The sequence below is a fragment of the Carassius carassius genome, chromosome 36, assembly GCF_963082965.1.
Source record: "Carassius carassius chromosome 36, fCarCar2.1, whole genome shotgun sequence".
In the NCBI taxonomy this organism is placed as follows: domain Eukaryota; kingdom Metazoa; phylum Chordata; class Actinopteri; order Cypriniformes; family Cyprinidae; genus Carassius; species Carassius carassius.
The window spans coordinates 23,501,466-23,519,172 of record NC_081790.1 but is presented as its reverse complement, the minus strand read 5'-3'; the positions used below and the strand labels follow the sequence as shown (position 1 = coordinate 23,519,172).

Sequence of the window (17,707 nt, the reverse complement as noted above, 5' to 3'; positions counted from 1 at the left end):
TCTTTCACAATGACTTAAAAATTGCCCCCAATAAACAGACTCTTCATTTGTTATCAGGACAGATAACAATTATAGACAGAATCATTTGTTAAGCTTAATTATGATGGTTCGCAAAACTAATTGAACTATTGCTGATTTTACATCTTAGCATTAGCATCAGTCTCTTGCACCAAGAACAATCTGCAATGTGCATTGCAAAAATAAACATTGCAAGCCATACATTACACATATGCTCAACAGTCATCAAACTTGTATTTTCGCTTTATAATTAGAGCGCTTTCACATTAATCCTGAACAGAGGCTTTCAACTCACAAGTACATTTATGACTAATCAGCTTGTAGTACTAGTTTGACTTTGTAAAACAGTTACACCAGAATTTACCGCAAGATTCTATGTCGTGACAATGTCAAGATGAAATCTGCACCTAAATATAAAACTAAATAAATAAATCAACTTCATTATCTGGTGCTAATTTCCTATGATTGGACAGCTTTTAAAATTAGGACAAGTTCAGTTTGAATGTTGGAAGTGAAGCACCAATTTAACTTAAATCTCTATTAAGCATATGAAATTACAGTATACTTCCTACTTAAAGATTTATGTGGAAATGGAAAGGAGCCATGAGAAATGAAAGACAACTAACATCCAGCCTAGAACAAACAGAGTAAATCACTAATAATGGTTTTAAAAAAATCTTTTTTTTTTTTTTTTTTAAATTGACATAGAAAATCAGAAATAAAGCACTCTAAGCTCCCAAAAAAACAAACTTTCCAAATGTCACACACTATCAAATTCAACAGATTTAAACATCACAGTCATTCATTTAACAAAACATGGAGCTTGAGCAGTTTAAAATAATAAGCAACAAGTAAGAGTAAGAATATCAAACATATAGACAAAACATCTCCCGAAACCACCTTCCGAACCTGCATCTGAATTATGGAGATTGTAGAAATTAATTTTCGTAAACCAAATAAACACTTAACATAACACTAATGGAAAAAAAGCAGCAAAGTTCTGCCTCCTTGTCTTCGGTTTTGGAGCGGGGACAAAAAAATTAAAAAGCTGTGGTCGTTTATTGTGGTCCCTCAACTGTGTGTGAGAGCGACAAGAATAGATAGGAAGAGATGTAGTGTGGTGAAAGCTGGCCTTAGGAGATGCACAGTGCAGACACACATTGACCTGTGCCTAAACAGAGGAAGCTTGTCACAAATGAGAAGAGTGCAGCGGAGTCTGACAGCGTCTTCTCACTCATAGCCCAAGTTGAAGCTGTTCCAGTTCACCGCATTCTCTGGTCCTTCCTGATTGGGTGGATACTGGAAAAGGGGCTGGTAGTTCTGAGGGCGGCCGGGAAATGCATTTGGCCCTTTCTTGGGTCTGCCGCTGTCAAATTGGGGAATACATTATTAGTCGACCAATAAGATGGGGAAATCTTTTCGAGAAGGCTGTTTAGAGCAGCATGAGTTACTCACTGGTTCTTGTGTTTGGAACCGCTGATGTGGGCCTGGTACTGCTCCACGGAGTTCAGCTCAATCTTGCACACAGTACATGGGTAGCCCTTCAGTGTGGAGGCTGATAAAAATTGCAACAAAAAAAAGTGACCACAAATCCTCAATTTCAAGGTAAAAAAAAACATAAGTGTATCAACTAGGGCAGTGCTGAAAATACTAATGAAGAGATTTTAACAGAATCAACATTCAAAAGATCCATTTTGTTGTGGTGACTTTTTCTGATGCTGCGCAAGAAGCTTTTGATACTTTTGGTATGAAAAAGTCTCATCTTTCAAATTTTGTACATCATCGCAAAATGTACACAATAAATACAGTTTCAGTACAGTTTCATTTTTTGCGTGAAAGATCAATGTTGCCACTTCAGCTCGATTGGTTTTTGTACATTAATATTTCACAGACACCAGTACATATTGCTTTTTAATTCACTTTATAGCCTACTTGTGATTTATTCACCCAAAATTAACCAAATTCCATGGCATTCTGCATCATTAAGTCCCATATCTATGACTGGATTCTGTGATTCCATCTGCATTGCAGAAATCATAACTGTATGCATAAACACACTGTACTTGAAATATAGCTGCAAATTGCATTTAGATTTTGAACATAATTTGAGGTGCATGTAAACATGGTCAATGATATTCCTCATGCTGTGGCCACTGTAGTTGATTACCATTAATTCATATTAGATTTTTTTTTTTTTTAATAATATACTTGTAAGTTTGCAAATGCAGTTCACAGAATTTTTTAAGTGTGCACTTTTGTTAAAGCATGTCATTGGTTTAACAATTTGTATTTGAATTATATAAATTATTATATAACTACATAAAAGGGTATGTGTTCCTGATGTAATTTCCACTTACAGTCCACATCAAGTTCTACATATGAGATGAGAGACCCCCTTCTATTTTCTGACCTGGTGCAGAGGACGGCCCATAAGTCTCCATCAGCTTCTGTTTAGTCAGGTGTTTTTTATGTTTCTTGCCACTGTAGTGCTGCTGAGCCATGAGGGGATTGTTGAAGGAAGCCTGGCAGATGGAGCAGAAGCGGTTGGGGTCTCCTGCTGGCCCCTGCACACCTTCAGGTAGCCATTCATCCTTCTTCACCTGCACTTTGGGCTGAGGTAATGCTGGAATATGAGCAAAAACACAGCAGATCAGCTTTCCAGTGTGAAACAGAATGGAATGCAAATGCATTATCATCATCATTACCATTTTTATCCTAAGTTTTAGGAAAATGTCTAAACTATTAGGTGTAAAAATCAGAAAATATGATCAATTGCTTTGCATTTGTGGCATACAGTATAACTAGATTTGATTAAAAATGAAACCTAGGAATAATTACTGATTGCAGAACACCTCTCATTCTGACGATTCTAGGATTTTAAGCTCTAAATATCATGATAATCAAGTCTTCTTACCAGGAGTCTGCTGACCAAAGGTCTTCAAGCGAAGGTTCTTGGAGTGAACTTTGCCCTGGTAATGTGACTGTGCCACTACTGGGGAAGAGAATGTCATGTTGCACACAGTGCAGGCTTTGTATTTGTCCCCTTCGCCAACATTAAAGGTCTGCAAAACATAACACTAGCCATTAATGCAGGACACAAACACATCTTTGATCCAATATTCAATAAGTCTCCATCATATCTGGCTTTTTATCGGACTTACATCTCCTGAAGGCTTGAACCGTTTTGCGATGGGCTCCTCATTACCATGAATGCTCATGTACCGGCGTACTTTGCTCTCATGTTTTTTGCTCTACAAGAGACAAAAAACTAACATTAGAAGGTATGACATTTAGTAAAGTGCTTTCGTCATGGAATAACTGTCATGAAACCAAGCTTTATTTACCAATAGTCAGTTATAATGCTGTAAATACATGTAGCATGTTTAATCAATGTTTGGGTAAAAATGGCTTACATTTTGACAGTCTCTAATCAAATAATGGGCAGATGTTAAAAATCATGGGTTATGTAATAAAATGCTGGAACTGGAAGGTCATGTTGAGCAAACTTCATTGTGGGATACAGACTTACTTGATACCCAAAACATCAAATACTGTCCCTTTTCTTACTGCGTAGCCATCTTGGGACATTTTCTAGTATTTATTCTGTCATAAGAGTTAGTTTACTAGAACTGTCATATTGTGAACACAAATTTCTCTCATTTATTGTAACCCAAGTGGCTCGCCTCTGCTATATCCGGTCTCTGATAATACCCAGCCCTTTTCTCTGTTAAATAAGCCATGGTTTTATTTTAGTAAAAGTGTAGTAACTATGTTTTTTGGCACATTGATTACCATTTGTGTAACCATAGTTTTCATACAAATACCATGGTTAAACTATGGTTAGTTTTGCTAAATGATTGTTAATTTGTGGTTACCATGGTTTAACTATTGTAAAACCATGGTTAATTTTCATAAGGGTTGTAGACTGCAGATTTTCTCAACTCAATAGGCAGTCTGGGTATTCAAAGCAAGCATACATTAAAACAAAGCATGCTGCAAATGTGGTAGGAGTAGCATGCCATTCTGAAATACTTGAAATCAGTATCTAATCCCTAGAACCCCGTTTGTACTGTATTGGCTGAGAAACAAAGGAAAAGATGCCATCATTTAAACTTTGTCCAAATGAGTGTGAATTCATACCTGGTAATGTGCAAGTTTCTGGGATTCTGAGATTAAAACAGCACTGCATACTTTACACCGAGAATCAGAGAACAGGTCACTGTGCTCCTTTATCATTCGGTTCACTGAAAGAAAGATCAGCATCAGAAACGGTAACAACAAAGCGGCATTTCATTGTTATATAAAAGATACGCATACAAAACAGCTTTGAGGCAAAATATGCAACGCTCAAATCAAACCTAAAATAGACTTGCTCTGCATTTAGGTGCAAAAAATCAGACTGTGTCTTAAATCGACCTTGGATACGCTGTTCTTCCTAGACACTATAGCAGCAGTCCTAAGAGCACTGAGGAGCTGAGCTCTGCTACCATGCTTTACACTCCCTCACACTCTCAGGCACTGTATATTCTTTAAATAAATGTCATGTTTGGCTTATAAATAATGCATCGATAGTTACACCATTTATTCTGAATGATGAATGATGAATGTTGCCAATCTCTTACCCTCGGCCGCCCCTGAAGGTAAATATGGAAAACCTCCATTCGGCTCTTGCTGCGCCATGATGTTTGCAGGAGGCGGATCGCGCATGCGCAGACGATATATGCGCTGCACAAGTCTCTTCATATATCCGGTAACCCACTTTTATTCTATTTACAAACAAATATTTGAACCATTTATCCACCATGCTTCACAAAATTATTTCTATACACGTCTACGCAACCACTAAGCAATTCAGATGACGTAAGGGTCCGTAAGAGAATCTATACGGGGTAAATATGTGTGTTATTGCTATGCGAGTTGGTTTATTTTTTTGCTAAATGAATCATTACGTTACTTAACGTTACTAACCTGGCAAGTGACGTTGGCATTCTTTTAAATTACGTTTAATCTCCAAACTGCAATTTTACCAGTTTTAAGTGTTATTAATTCGCAAATGAACACTCTTAATTCCTCTTACGATTTGAGAGGAATATGTAATTATTTGTACCTCAAATCTTATATCTTTTTGGCGTGATTAAGAGCAACGTCTGGTTCTGTTGAGTCGAATCTTTCAGTGACTCGGTTCACAAAATCCATTCAAGTATGTGTTCGAATCCGAGCTAACACTCACTGAACAACAATTTTGTTGTCACGTTAAGTGTAAATTCAATTTTAGTTTTGAAATGACTTTTGCTTTTTCTATTTCAAAAATGAATTGTTTTAAGAGCTGGAACACATGCAGTTACAATGAATTTCCTTAATTTATGTGTAAATGCTTATGTTCCTTAATAAAATGTGTGACTAGATGACTTTTAAAATATGTTAATATTACATATGACTTAACACATTTTATATCCATCAAATTTTGTGGAGTTTTAAAACCATATTTTGTTATTAAAAGCCTATATGTTATTGATGCAGTTTAATTTTAATATAATTTATTTTTATGTAGTTAATATCGCATTCTTATTTGGATTAATATCTTGGATTAACGTTGTCTTTGAAACCTAATAAAGGTTGTAATGATGTAAAAAGAATCATTGAATCTCTTTTGAACCAGTTCTTTGAAACAAACGAACGATTCGCGGAAATGACTCGACCTTCCCGTCAAATCAAAAAATAGTCCCCGCTCGCGCGCTGTAGGTTGTGACGTAACGTCTTTCCTTGGCCCTCATGTCACGTGACACGACAACCGCCTGTGAAAATATCTTGGAATCGAAGTCCTTGTTTTTGTAGCCTTTGACCGACCGAGCTAACGTTGTATTATCGAATATGAAAATTGAACGTGTTCAGTAAAAGTTTATGAGCAGTTAGAGTCTCACCGAGTGTGTTTAGAGCTGGACACATAGGTAATTCATGTTGTTGAGGTCGCGCCAAGATGCCCCGCCGGAAGCGCACAACAGATGAAGGCGGAAGAAAAGCGAAAGTCAGCAGAGTGGAGCACAATGAAGAGACCCTGGTGATATCTGACTCTGAAAATGAAGAGGTACTGTGTATACAGTAGACAACCACATACTGTGTGTTTGGCTTCGTTTAAAGGTTTCTGTGTGGTTTAAGAGTTATTTAAATGGGACAGCAACAATGTTTCCTTAATAATTACCATGGTAATAATTGTTTCTAATACATTAAAGTGAGTGAAGTAATAATAAGTGAAGTGACATTCAGCCAAGTATGGTGACCCATACTCGGAATTTGTGCTCTGCGTTTAACCCATCCAAAGTGCACACACACAGAGCAGTGAACACACACACACACTGTGAGCACACCCCCGGAGCAGTGGGCAGCCATTTATGCTGCGGCGCCCGGGGAGCAGTTGGGGGTTCGATGCCTTGCTCAAAGGCACCTAAGTCGTGGTATTGAAGTTGGAGAGAGAACTGTACATGCACTCCCCCCACCCACAATTCCTGCCGGCCCGGGACTCGAACTCACAACCTTTCGATTGGGAGTCCGACTCTCTAACCATTAGGCCACGACTTCCCCATTTCGCTGTTAGTACTAGATATTCAGTATTGGGTATGTTGTGCTAATTTCTGTTCCTGTAACATCACCCCAATGGAACTACAAAAATAAAATTGAAAGATTTTCCAAACATTCCCCTGTCTAACTATGAAAGTTTATGGTAAATTATAATGGTGGATTATGAGGAATGATAAACCAACTTGAAATTTGGCCTTCAAATCTTCAGGAGGAAGACTGCTCAATTAAACGGTCCTCTCGGACAGCCCGGTGGAAACGGAGGAAGAATCAATCTCAGCTACGAGGTACTGTAACTCGGAATTTCACAACAGATCATTAATTTTGCCTGAAAAAATAGGTGTGCATTTGATTCAGACCTGTTTGTGTTGTTCTACTTGCGATTTCAGACATGACAGAAGAAGAAATGCTGGACCTGGCCATGAGACTTAGCGCTGAAGAAGCAAACAGTGCTGCCCAGAAACAACAGCATGAGGACGACGGCGACATACAAAAAGCCATAGCACAAAGTCTTAATGTTGGTGAAAAAATTATTCTCATAAAGGCTGTTATACATTATATACATTATATGACGTTTAAAATTGGAAAAGATTTTAAAACAATAGGCATCGTTCACTTTTGCAATTTGTAACTGGAGAAAACTGAGTGTCATACACTAAATGATTGAGTATCTCACATTACTAGACTTTAAAGTGATTCCGAAAACAAACAAATTCACTTAGAAACGTGTGCCTCGCTGCTGTGAGATGCATAAAAAAAATTCTATCATGAACGGAAAATATCAAACAAGAATTTGTGCCTTTTATATCCTACGTTATTTTTCAGTAAAATCTGTCAACTCCAACTGGCCAGAATCGTCAGACAGGCTCTGACTTTCATTAAGTAGCGTTGACTTTTCTAGACTAAAAATGTTTGACCAGTCAAAGAACGAGATAGTATCAATCAAAAAGCTGCTTGTATTTCTTCAGGAAAGCACTGGAAAAGCATCGGAGGGTCAAGATGAAGCAGCCAGCTCTACAGATCAACCACAGCAGAATGTAACAAATGCGATTTGTTTGAGACGAAAACTGTCATACCCTGGCCGAGATCAGACACACAGTGAGAATGAGAGGGAAACGACTAGTCCACTTCCAGAAATGCCTGATCTGTCACAGGCGACCTCCTCACATCTTTCAACGAGGAGTTCTCCAGCTCTGGTCTACAGTCCTTCTGCTACCACAAAGGTTAGATGTTATTAAACGGCTTCACATATTATTGTAAAATTATTGTCTTCTTCATAACCTTGTAAAACCTATTTCATATGCACACCTCTAAATGATCAACATTGTCAAAACTTTGCTAATCTGTTGTACACAATCTTCAATAGGCCTCCTGTTGTCTGACTGACAGTGTAAACTTAAGGCCCTTTATTATAATTCTAAATCTATCTTAAACTATTCAAATGAAAATATTCAATATGAAACATCAGGCTTTGGATGTATATCTCTCAGTCATCATTGTAATGTATTGCATTCCATGATATGTTTTCCACAACAAAAACTACAGAGCTTTGATCATAAAGTTAATCATTTAAATATCGTCTTACTAAGACAGGATATGGTGATAAAGAGTGACTGGGGAACTGGGGTTTATATGCGTTTTATGTAAGTAGTCTGCCATGTCTCTGAATTATTTTCATTACAAACATTACTGAAAGGTTTTTTTTTTCCTTTTCTGGTATGAGCTCCATTTTCTTATTTTATGATACTATATGAGCTGTGTAAAGTCTGATGTATCAAATATGATAATATGAAAATTAGGATTTTGGTTCAACAACCTCTTCCATTTAAAAAAAAAACAACAACAAAAACAACATTTTGACATGGATATTTTTTGGTCAGGCTTTAATTACAAAAGTATTAACCTTAAAAAGTATTTTGTTTTCCTAGGACAAGACCTCAGATAACCAGACAGTAGTCAGCAACACTCCTGAACTCTTCAGATCTGTCTCAGATTCCCAGTCCCAGACATCCCCTCTCTTCACCAGGCATGGCTGCTTCATTCGTCACCCTGTAGTATGTGTAGAGAAACTGAGTCAGGACCTCATCCCTTCAAGCACAGACTCAAATGTTCACACACAGGACAGCGCTGCTGCCACATCCCCCAAGCAGGAAGATCTGCCCTTTTCCAAATGCCCGGTCTTTACTCAGAAAGACTTCAAACGAAAAATTGATTTGTTAGAGGACAAAGACTGCTGTAAAAATACTAATGCAAGTGAAGACGATACTCAAATATCTGATGAAAATACTCATTTACAAACACAAGTAAGCCAAGGTTTGAGCACAGGTCCAGATACGTGCCTTTCAGCTTCTAAAAGATCAAGCCCCAAATGTGTGCCTAAAAACAGCACTGAAGATGTCACCATAGCAAGTGTAAGTAGGTGATCTTCGAATGAGAGGTTTAAAAATTTGGGGTTTCGTTTCGACAGAAAAAAAAAAGCATCAAGGATCAAAAAGTAAAGACAGTTATAATGTTGCAAAACATTATTATTTAAAATAATAATACTAATATTTTTAACTATCTTGAACATTTATATTAAATAGTAAAAATATTTAAGAATATTACAGTTTTACTGCATTTTTTATCAAATGAGTACAGCCTTGGCGAGCACAAGACTTCCTTTTAAAAGCATTCAAAAAATCTTACGCCTTAACATTTGAATGGTAGTGTGTATTCCTCAGAGAACTGTATTATAAGTCACTTGTATTTGTAGAGGACTAGCTTTACCTTGTTAAGTTTTGGGTTAATCCTTTCTAATGTTCTTTGACTTAAAATTGCATAATCCTGCTACTTGAGACAAAAATCAGCAGAAATAGTATGGTATCTTTAAATGATTGGCATACTATGTTGCTGATTCTGTCACATACTGTGTAGGATGCATAATATGTGAATTGGGTTTGGCCTGTATCTCCAGAGATGAGATTGAGCACCCTTAACTGACATTTTTTACTACTATTTGTTTTCTAACTGTATTGTGTGATCATTTTAACAGAAAACCCCTAATCTAAAGCAAGTGGAGGATCGGACCACTCGGGGTGAGAATGTAAAATCTGACACTGGTATGCCATTTCTTGCACTCATCTTCTCTTTGTGTTTGCACCATTTATTCAAGAGCCGTAGAGCCTAGAAGTAAGAGTTTGTAGTTTTCAAATTATCATCTTTGTCTGATGCCTTCATTTCCAAGTGGTATAAGGATCCACAGGTTCTTTAAGGCCATATATTGTATCAAACTAAATACTTTAGCGTTTAGTAAAGAATCAAGGCAATTTGAGTTTGATTTCTGCAACAGAAAAGCAGTTCTTCAATTCTTGAACAAGTTGGTGTGTGGTTGACCCACTGTTGCTGCAAGACTGAGCAGTGTTTTGCAGTATTTGGGACCACACAGAGTGAGTTTGGTTCCTGCCGACAGGGCCTGTAAAGTTATTGGGTTCTCTGTGCGATGGTTCCATACAAATTTTAGATACATTTTTAGAAAAACAAAGTTTTGTTTAGTAAGGATGCATTAAATTGATTAAAAGTGATGGTAAAAATAGATTAACAATGATTTGTGCTTCAAATAAATGCTGATTCATCAAAAAATCCTACAAGAAATGTTTGAAGTCTAAACGTTCACACCAAGGACGATAACTATAAAGATAACAATAAAGATATAGTTCAAAGAAATGTTCTCAATATTAAAGAACAGCAGAGTCCACACCACAGCTATAACAATAAAGGCACAGAGAAGCCATATCATTGGAATCACTTTCAGAAGGGTTGTTTCCAGCTGATGAACGATACAAACATTGACACCCAATCAGAATCCAACCTGCTATAATGAGCTCGAGAATTTAAAGCGGCAGACGCAGGTGTGCTTAGAATAAACAGACGATATTCACTGGTGTGGAAACTAATGTCCTTTTCTTTTAGTTATCTTTATAGTTACTGTTTTTGGTGTGAACAGGGTTTAAGACTTCTTTCAAAAACAAAACCCACACACAAACTTTTGTACTGGAGTATATAGCGATAGTTATATATGTGATTTTGTGCAGATCGCTTGAATTTGCCCTAATCATTTCATTGTGTTTTCAACTGCAGAAATTGCTCCAAACACTCAGTCTTGGAATGAATTTACTAGTCACATGGTCTTGCATTTAACAGATGAGGATGATGAAGATGATGCCAGTGAAGAGGTAGGTACTGTATGTTTATATTAAAAATAACTGCATGTTTAATGGCTGGTCAGTTGAACAGAAGGGTATAAGACATATATTCAGAATATTTGGTCATATTCCTATTATGAAAGCATGTTATTGCCATAAACAGATTAAGATACTGTTATGGTTTCCAGAACTTCAAATACAACATCTGGCATATGCCCCTATTCAGAATTTTGGGTCAGAGTGACATTCATTCATTCATCTCTCTCTATGTCCAAACAAACCTTTTCTTTTGTGATATTATATACATTTCAAACAGATAGAAAAAGTATGTGCATGTCATAGTTTATTGGAAAGATGCTTATGTGTGTATACAGGAATATTCCAATAGCTATAGAACATGTAAACAGAAAGGTTTAACCAGTTCTTAATTGGGAAATGTTGTCAATTCCAGGTTCTTTCCCCCAGCCCAGTGTTGTGCAAGGAAAAGATTAAGCCAATCAAGACTAAGCTTTCCTCAACACAATCATGCATCTCTCCAGCTACCATCACACTCTATTCTTCTACACAAGACACGCAGATGTCCCGCTCTGTCCTGGAAGAGGACTCGAAAGCATCCAAGGGTGTGAAATTTAAGTCCTCCGACTGTAAATCTCCACATGCTTCAGTGGAAAAAGGAGAATGCATCTCTTACTACTGGGGAGTACCTTTCTGCCCCATGGGGCAAAACCCGGATGAGTACACACGTGTGATCATGTGTCAAATGGAGGTGTACGAGAAGAGCCTGAAGGAGGCCCAGCGAGAGCTGCTGCACAAAGCAGACTGGGGACAGCCAGTGAGTGACATCAGATGCAATCATTCAGTCAAAACATCATTTACAACAGTAGAAGCTCAAACTTACCAGCTTTCCTCATGAAGTTGAATTATGTGACATTTACTATTGTTTTATGGCTGCCAATATCTTTTTAATATAACAATTTAATGTAGAATGGCCAATGATCGATATATATTATTATTGTTATTATTATTAATATATAATATATATATGAGCCAGGTAACACCTATATATATATATATATATATATATATATATATATAAAAATTATATATATATATATATATATATATATATATATATATATATAATATTATTATTTTTATTTTATATATATATATATATATATAGGTGTTACCTGGCTCAGAGAGACCATTTGGTGCAAGGAGATGGAAGCGCCACAGAGCTCCTCAGCTGTCAGAAGATGAGGAGGAGAATGAAGAAGAGGCAGAGAAAGAAAATAACAGAACAGCAGTAGAGGAAGAGAAGGACGAAGCCAAGGAGGAGTCTGTGGCGGGGTCACAGGATGATGCTGAGGGTGGACAGAGTGAAACATACGTAGTCTTGTCATCTCCAGAGACAAAAGATGAGCAAGTGGTTAGTATATTGTTTTTGATATCCAGAGGTGGGTAGTAACGAGTTACATTTACTTCGTTACATTTACTTGAGTAATTTTTTGGGGTAACTAATACTTTTTCGGAGTATATTTAAAGATGGGTACTTTATACTCTTACTTGAGTAAATTTTTGGGGAAAAATCTGTACTTTTACTTCGTTACTGTGAGCGACGCTCTTCTCGTTACTTTATCTTAATGCAATAAATGTTATAAATGCTTCAGTTTATTCCAAACGCGCCGTCTACTTTTCTCTGGGCAATGAGCGATGCCCATTCGCGAATGATTCATTCTTTTGAGTCAATTCTGTTCAAAGGCTTGATCAAACCAATTGGCAAACGAGTGAATTGGTTCATGAATCAGTTTGAATGAGTCGTTCAGTTCCCTGCCGCACGCGCTGAGCGTCTGAAGTGGTTCACTCGGAGTTGTAACGTTTAAGAACAGAAAGAGCGTTGAAAACGTGGCTGGAACTGCACTGAATTGAAATCTGCAAAGGTTATTATTTGCTAGCGATGGAGATCCTTATTAGATGAACACCGCGTGTGCTGTCTACTGTTTAACAGGTAATAACTTGGGCTACATTCGATTACAGTACACGATACCGGTGACATTAGTTTGTTTTACATGTGTGGCTTATAACAGAGGGGAGTCAAGTTGAATGCAGCTTCCAAAACACAAAAAATAGCCGATTAAGATTTTATTAATTTTAATACAATCACACCGGTGCGAGTACGTTCAGCAAGTCATATCATCAGCTGCTAAATTCAGATCTGTGATTGCTTGCTGGCGCTGAGCCAGAGATAGATGTGTTTTTACAGCACTGCGCATTATAACAAATCATACATGATTCTTTTGAGCTTATTAAAGCATTGGCCAATCAGAGGCGTTCCGATGAGTCATCGCTAAAATGCTGGTGCTTCCTTCACTCGCTCACTGACTGAATACCTCTTTCTGGAGAATTCTCTCGTCAGAAACAACAAAGTGCAGATGTGTGTACGAATCTTTAATTAAGATATTGATTTCACAGTGTTAACAGTTTCAGTGATTTTAATGGGAGTTTCTGAGAGTGATTGAAATCTAGACTGTCAGTGAAAATTATCTTTAATAATGTAAATGTTATTGGCTCTCTTTCTGAACAATGAAAGATTAGTAGCAATATTTATATCACATTAACTTTCAATGTTAAATTCACATTTAATATAAAGTCAGTCGTATTAAAAATGTTATGGCATGACACCTATATCTGTTACTTAAGTAAACAGACAGGGTTTTATAATAAATTACATAAATTGGAGTAAAGGCTGATGAAATATATACATTTTTTAAAGATATTTTATGCGTGTTATATGCTGTAACCTCCTTAGAGGGAGGGAATTATTAGGGAAAAAGACACTATAGGGAAAAACAAGGTTTTTATTCACCAATCAATTTTCAAGTTCTAGGCCATTTTGTTTTTTTTATGGAACTTCGTACAAAGATGATTCTCAACTTATTTATGAAAGATATTACAGAACAATTTTATTTTATGATATTCCTTCTGTATGCATTGTATATATACATAGATATCGATATCCTGTTTTTTAATAGAAAGTCATATTCTGTTTTGAATCCCTAAAGTGCTCCTGAGACATTCATTTGAGGAAAGAAGAAAAAAAAAAAAGGAAAAAAGTCCATAGCTGGGTCCCAGGAGGATAGAGGATTTTTGACTTGTGTTTTGGTGTAATACCATCATCAACCACAAGATGACGCGCCATTTATTATATATACTGAAACAAAGACAGAATGTTGTTGAGAATGTTGCTGCACCTGTTACTGATAACTTGTTTGCTTTCTCACCAGGAAAAAACTCCTTTCCTCAGCCGTGAGGAGCCTGTAACTTCCGCTTTAAATAAACCTTTCAGGTAACCTTTTAGGTGTCTCGTTCTCTTGACTCTTAGATGTAGTTACATTAAAAAGAAGAATTATTGTTTTCCACACAAAAAAAAAATACAAATAAAAAACACGATTGAAAATTGCTCTGGTGTGTTTGTATTCCCATCAAAGTAGCTTTTTGCAACTTATGTTACACATTTCATCCACTGAAAGAATTGGGTGACGTGCTCATGTCAGAAACACAGTCAAGCATTAAATTTGTTGCAATCACTGCTCTGTGTGTGTGTGTGTGTGTGTGGGAATAGATATACATGCAATTTTCCAAAGAATCCCGCAAAAAATAGGTTGTAGGTAGGTTTAATAGGTTGTACATTGTGTAATGTTTGAATTATTTTTGAAAATAAAGACAATGGCAGTACATATCATAATGGCAGTAAATATTTCAGCTCATGTTTTCCATACAGTGATGTGGCCAGGGATTTACTTTAGAAAGCAAGGACACATAGCACCACAACAGTATTATAAAGCTGTCCTAACACATCTCGTTGACAGGAAAAGTGCTCCATGGGACACTTCAGATGAAACTCAAATACAATGTTCAGCTGAGCGGGAGGAAGAAGAGGCCCAGAATCACAAGCATTGTGAAGAGGATGAGATAATTTGTCCAGGTATGTGACTCAAGTTTCCAGTCCTTCAAAAGATGATGAAACCTTTTCCACTGGTATGAATTACATTTAGTTTCATGTTCTTCGTCACAGAGACTCAGATGACTCAAAACAGCACACCAGAACTAATGGTGACCAGTCCTGCTCAGGTACAGTAGCACCATATAACTGTTCCAATCCAAATGCAGCCTCCTTAGAGGAACCTCATACGACAGACCATGTAGACTTTCATTTACAACCAGACAGGATCTGAATGAATTTCAATAAGACCTCATCATTTTAAGTGAGCATCCCTCATTCACAGCCCCAGTCTCGTGCTGACAGTGATGTGATGGAGGTAGAGGAGGGAGGAGGTGCTTCTGCTGTAGAGGAGGAGATGATGGAGCAAGAGGCAGCTCCTCTTCACAGTCAGGAGCTGGAATGCCCCTTGTGCTCCAAACTCTTCCCCTTCAACAAGATCGAGATGCATGCGGCTTACTGTGATGGTGAAGCAGACCACCAGGAAGAGCAATCACAAGGTTAGCTCTCTAATAGCACTTCTTTAACTTTTCAGTATGCAGATATTATGATGCCAGCATGGCTGTTAATTGTGGAAGAGGAGAGAAATCTGTGAAGTGAAATATTTTGTCATTGTAGTTGCTGCCCGAAGGAAAAGGACCAAAAGAAATTTTGATGAAACTCAGCAATCTGGCAAGTAGGTACAACAAACATTCAAACACTGAAAGATCATTATACAAAAATAGCAGTGTCATAAAAAAAAAGTGACATTTTAATTGTATTTTCTTTGCAGGTCAACACAGATGGAGAAGTGTTACATGTGTCAGGGATTTTTTACACTCCAGGTGTATCCAGAACATGTCAGTTTGTGTATTGGAAAGAAAGACTCGAGAGCTAATCAGGTAACATCATTTTTAAGTGGTTTTGTATTGTGTTTGTATCAAGCGTCAACATAACTGCTTTTGCAGGAAAACGGCCTGCTTTCTGCTCTGGACCGGACTGAACGGAGACATACTGGTGTGTCCTCTTTCTCTCATTTCTGGCGTTTACAAGTTTGGCAGATGAGGCCTTTTATTACATTCAATTCTTTATTTACAGGCACTGATGAACCTGGGCCATCTGATGTTTCTACAACAAGAAACTGGTACAGTTCCAAAATTGTTTACTAAACATGTTTAATGTGCATATTCCTTCATGTTTATCCAGATCAACAGTAATTAATTACGTATATGTTTCCCCAGTGGCCTTGTCGATCCTGCGGTGGTGGGGACTTCTGAAAGTGGAGACTGCTCAGCGATGACTTCCTGTACCAGTAACGCCTTCACTCCTCGATCAGAGAACACTGACTGCCTTATTGACTCCTCTAAGACCAGCCAAAGACTCTCAAGAAAGAGAAAATTCAAAAAATAGTGTCAACATGCTTTTAGTATCTTTTGTGTCTGTGCTTTTCAGTGCCTCCTCATTTGTATGGCTTTTTATAAAATAAAAAATGCACAATTGTAACTATTTAAGTCTTTGTTTTCTTATATAATTGTATTAAATAATATTGCCACCTAATGAAAAGTCTGATTTGATATTTGTCTTTATATCGCTCATCTGCCGGACCACCCATACATGTAGGTGTGGTCAAATTTACTCTAGCTTGGCCAATTTTAATACAATTTTAATCCGCAATTTAAATTGGGTGAAAACGTTCTCCACTTATATGAACTAGAGGATGACTAGTAATATTTAAACCACATGGAATTAAGTAATTCAATATCAATATGCTGATCTAGTTTGTTTTATTAGCTTAAATTAACTTCAGTAAGTTTTAGGATAATAGATTTGAGTCAGATTTGTATGCAGTAATTTGTGTGGCAATAGCGCCACCTTGGGAAGTTGCATATTGCAGCTCTTCATAATAATTTACAGTAGATAATATTTACTTTATACAAAAGCTGTTAAGATTCTAGAGCTTTTCTGCTCCAGGGGTTGGACGAAGAGAGACCATCCAGTGACCAGCTTTATTATTGATATCAATAATAATATTATCTTTGATCGTAATTTCGTTGCATTTTATAAAAAATTTAATAACTTTTCCATTTTAATATATTTAAAAATGTAATGTATTCCTGCAATGAGTTACATGGTCCTTTAGAAATCATTCTAAGCAGATTTGGTTCTCAAGAAACATTTCCTGTGATTATCAAAGTTGAAGACAGTTGTCTGCTTGATATTTTTGTGGAAACTGTGATAAAGTGTTCAAAAGAACGGCATTTGTTTAATAATTTATTTAAAATATATATATATTTTTTAATAGTTAAAGTTTACTGTTACTATATATATATAGCACACGAAAGTAATATGTATAGTATATGATGTTAAATATATAGCACATGTATATGTCACTCCTTAAAACAGATTACAATAACAAAGATGATGACTGAATTGGTCTGTGTCTTGCTGCTTTGCCCCTGCACATGTGCAAATGTGCTCGAAGAAAAGAAAGAATATGGAGGGAAACACGAGGAATGCATGTCACAGAGAGAGGGGGTGGGGGTGACGCTCTCCGCGGGACAGTTCTCATTCCAACTGCTGTGACCCAGTTATAACGGGATTCATGAGAATGCCCTAAAGTATGGACAAAACATACTTTTTGTGCACCCAATATCTGTAATTGACAAGAGAATGTGGTGGCAAATTTTAAACCATTTAAAGATCCTATTTATTTTATACTTTAAATTGTATTTTTAAATAGCATATTTTAATGATACATTTTATTGTATTATTTTAGTATCACTTTACAATAACACTCAATTTATTAACACTACTTGCTGTATTAGTTATCACAAACTAACAAAGAACATTTGTGTTCTTGAGCATTTATGAACCATTTATTAAGCATTTATTCAGTCGAGGTAAAAAAATGTTTATTGTAAATGTTCATTCATTCAATATTCATTCATAAAACATT

The 17,707-nt window shown here is 36.7% G+C and overlaps 2 protein-coding genes and 1 non-coding gene across 6 annotated transcripts; 2 read left to right on the top strand and 1 right to left on the bottom strand.

Moving 5' to 3' along the window:
* Nucleotides 1–547: 547 nt before the first annotated feature.
* Nucleotides 548–6,050, bottom strand: znf346 (zinc finger protein 346). The gene is made up of 8 exons (XM_059526700.1): nucleotides 5,940–6,050; nucleotides 4,641–4,784; nucleotides 4,159–4,262; nucleotides 3,180–3,269; nucleotides 2,933–3,080; nucleotides 2,429–2,641; nucleotides 1,474–1,573; nucleotides 548–1,384 (listed from the first exon to the last, which is right to left on the bottom strand). The coding sequence occupies exons 2-8, from the start codon at nucleotides 4,759–4,761 to the stop codon at nucleotides 1,249–1,251; spliced, it is 912 nt and encodes a 303-aa protein (XP_059382683.1). The 5' UTR covers nucleotides 4,762–4,784; nucleotides 5,940–6,050; the 3' UTR covers nucleotides 548–1,248.
* Nucleotides 5,620–16,257, top strand: uimc1 (ubiquitin interaction motif containing 1). Of its 4 annotated transcripts, none has more exons than XM_059526699.1 (18): nucleotides 5,620–6,103; nucleotides 6,803–6,878; nucleotides 6,981–7,108; nucleotides 7,560–7,814; nucleotides 8,520–8,894; nucleotides 9,623–9,665; nucleotides 10,708–10,802; nucleotides 11,224–11,604; nucleotides 11,956–12,201; nucleotides 14,057–14,118; nucleotides 14,642–14,757; nucleotides 14,848–14,903; nucleotides 15,059–15,272; nucleotides 15,391–15,448; nucleotides 15,545–15,653; nucleotides 15,720–15,768; nucleotides 15,850–15,895; nucleotides 15,993–16,257. In XM_059526699.1, the coding sequence occupies exons 1-18, from the start codon at nucleotides 5,996–5,998 to the stop codon at nucleotides 16,159–16,161; spliced, it is 2,586 nt and encodes an 861-aa protein (XP_059382682.1). In that variant the 5' UTR covers nucleotides 5,620–5,995; the 3' UTR covers nucleotides 16,162–16,257. The 4 variants fall into 4 exon arrangements, with proteins under 4 accessions (XP_059382682.1, XP_059382680.1, XP_059382679.1 ...); XM_059526697.1 differs by having other exon boundaries at nucleotides 8,520–9,002; XM_059526696.1 differs by having other exon boundaries at nucleotides 8,520–9,002; nucleotides 9,623–9,689.
* On the top strand, nucleotides 9,955–10,084 carry LOC132117595 (small Cajal body-specific RNA 14). The gene has a single exon (XR_009425786.1). It is a non-coding gene; the product is annotated as a small Cajal body-specific RNA 14 (non-coding RNA).
* Nucleotides 16,258–17,707: the final 1,450 nt, after the last annotated feature.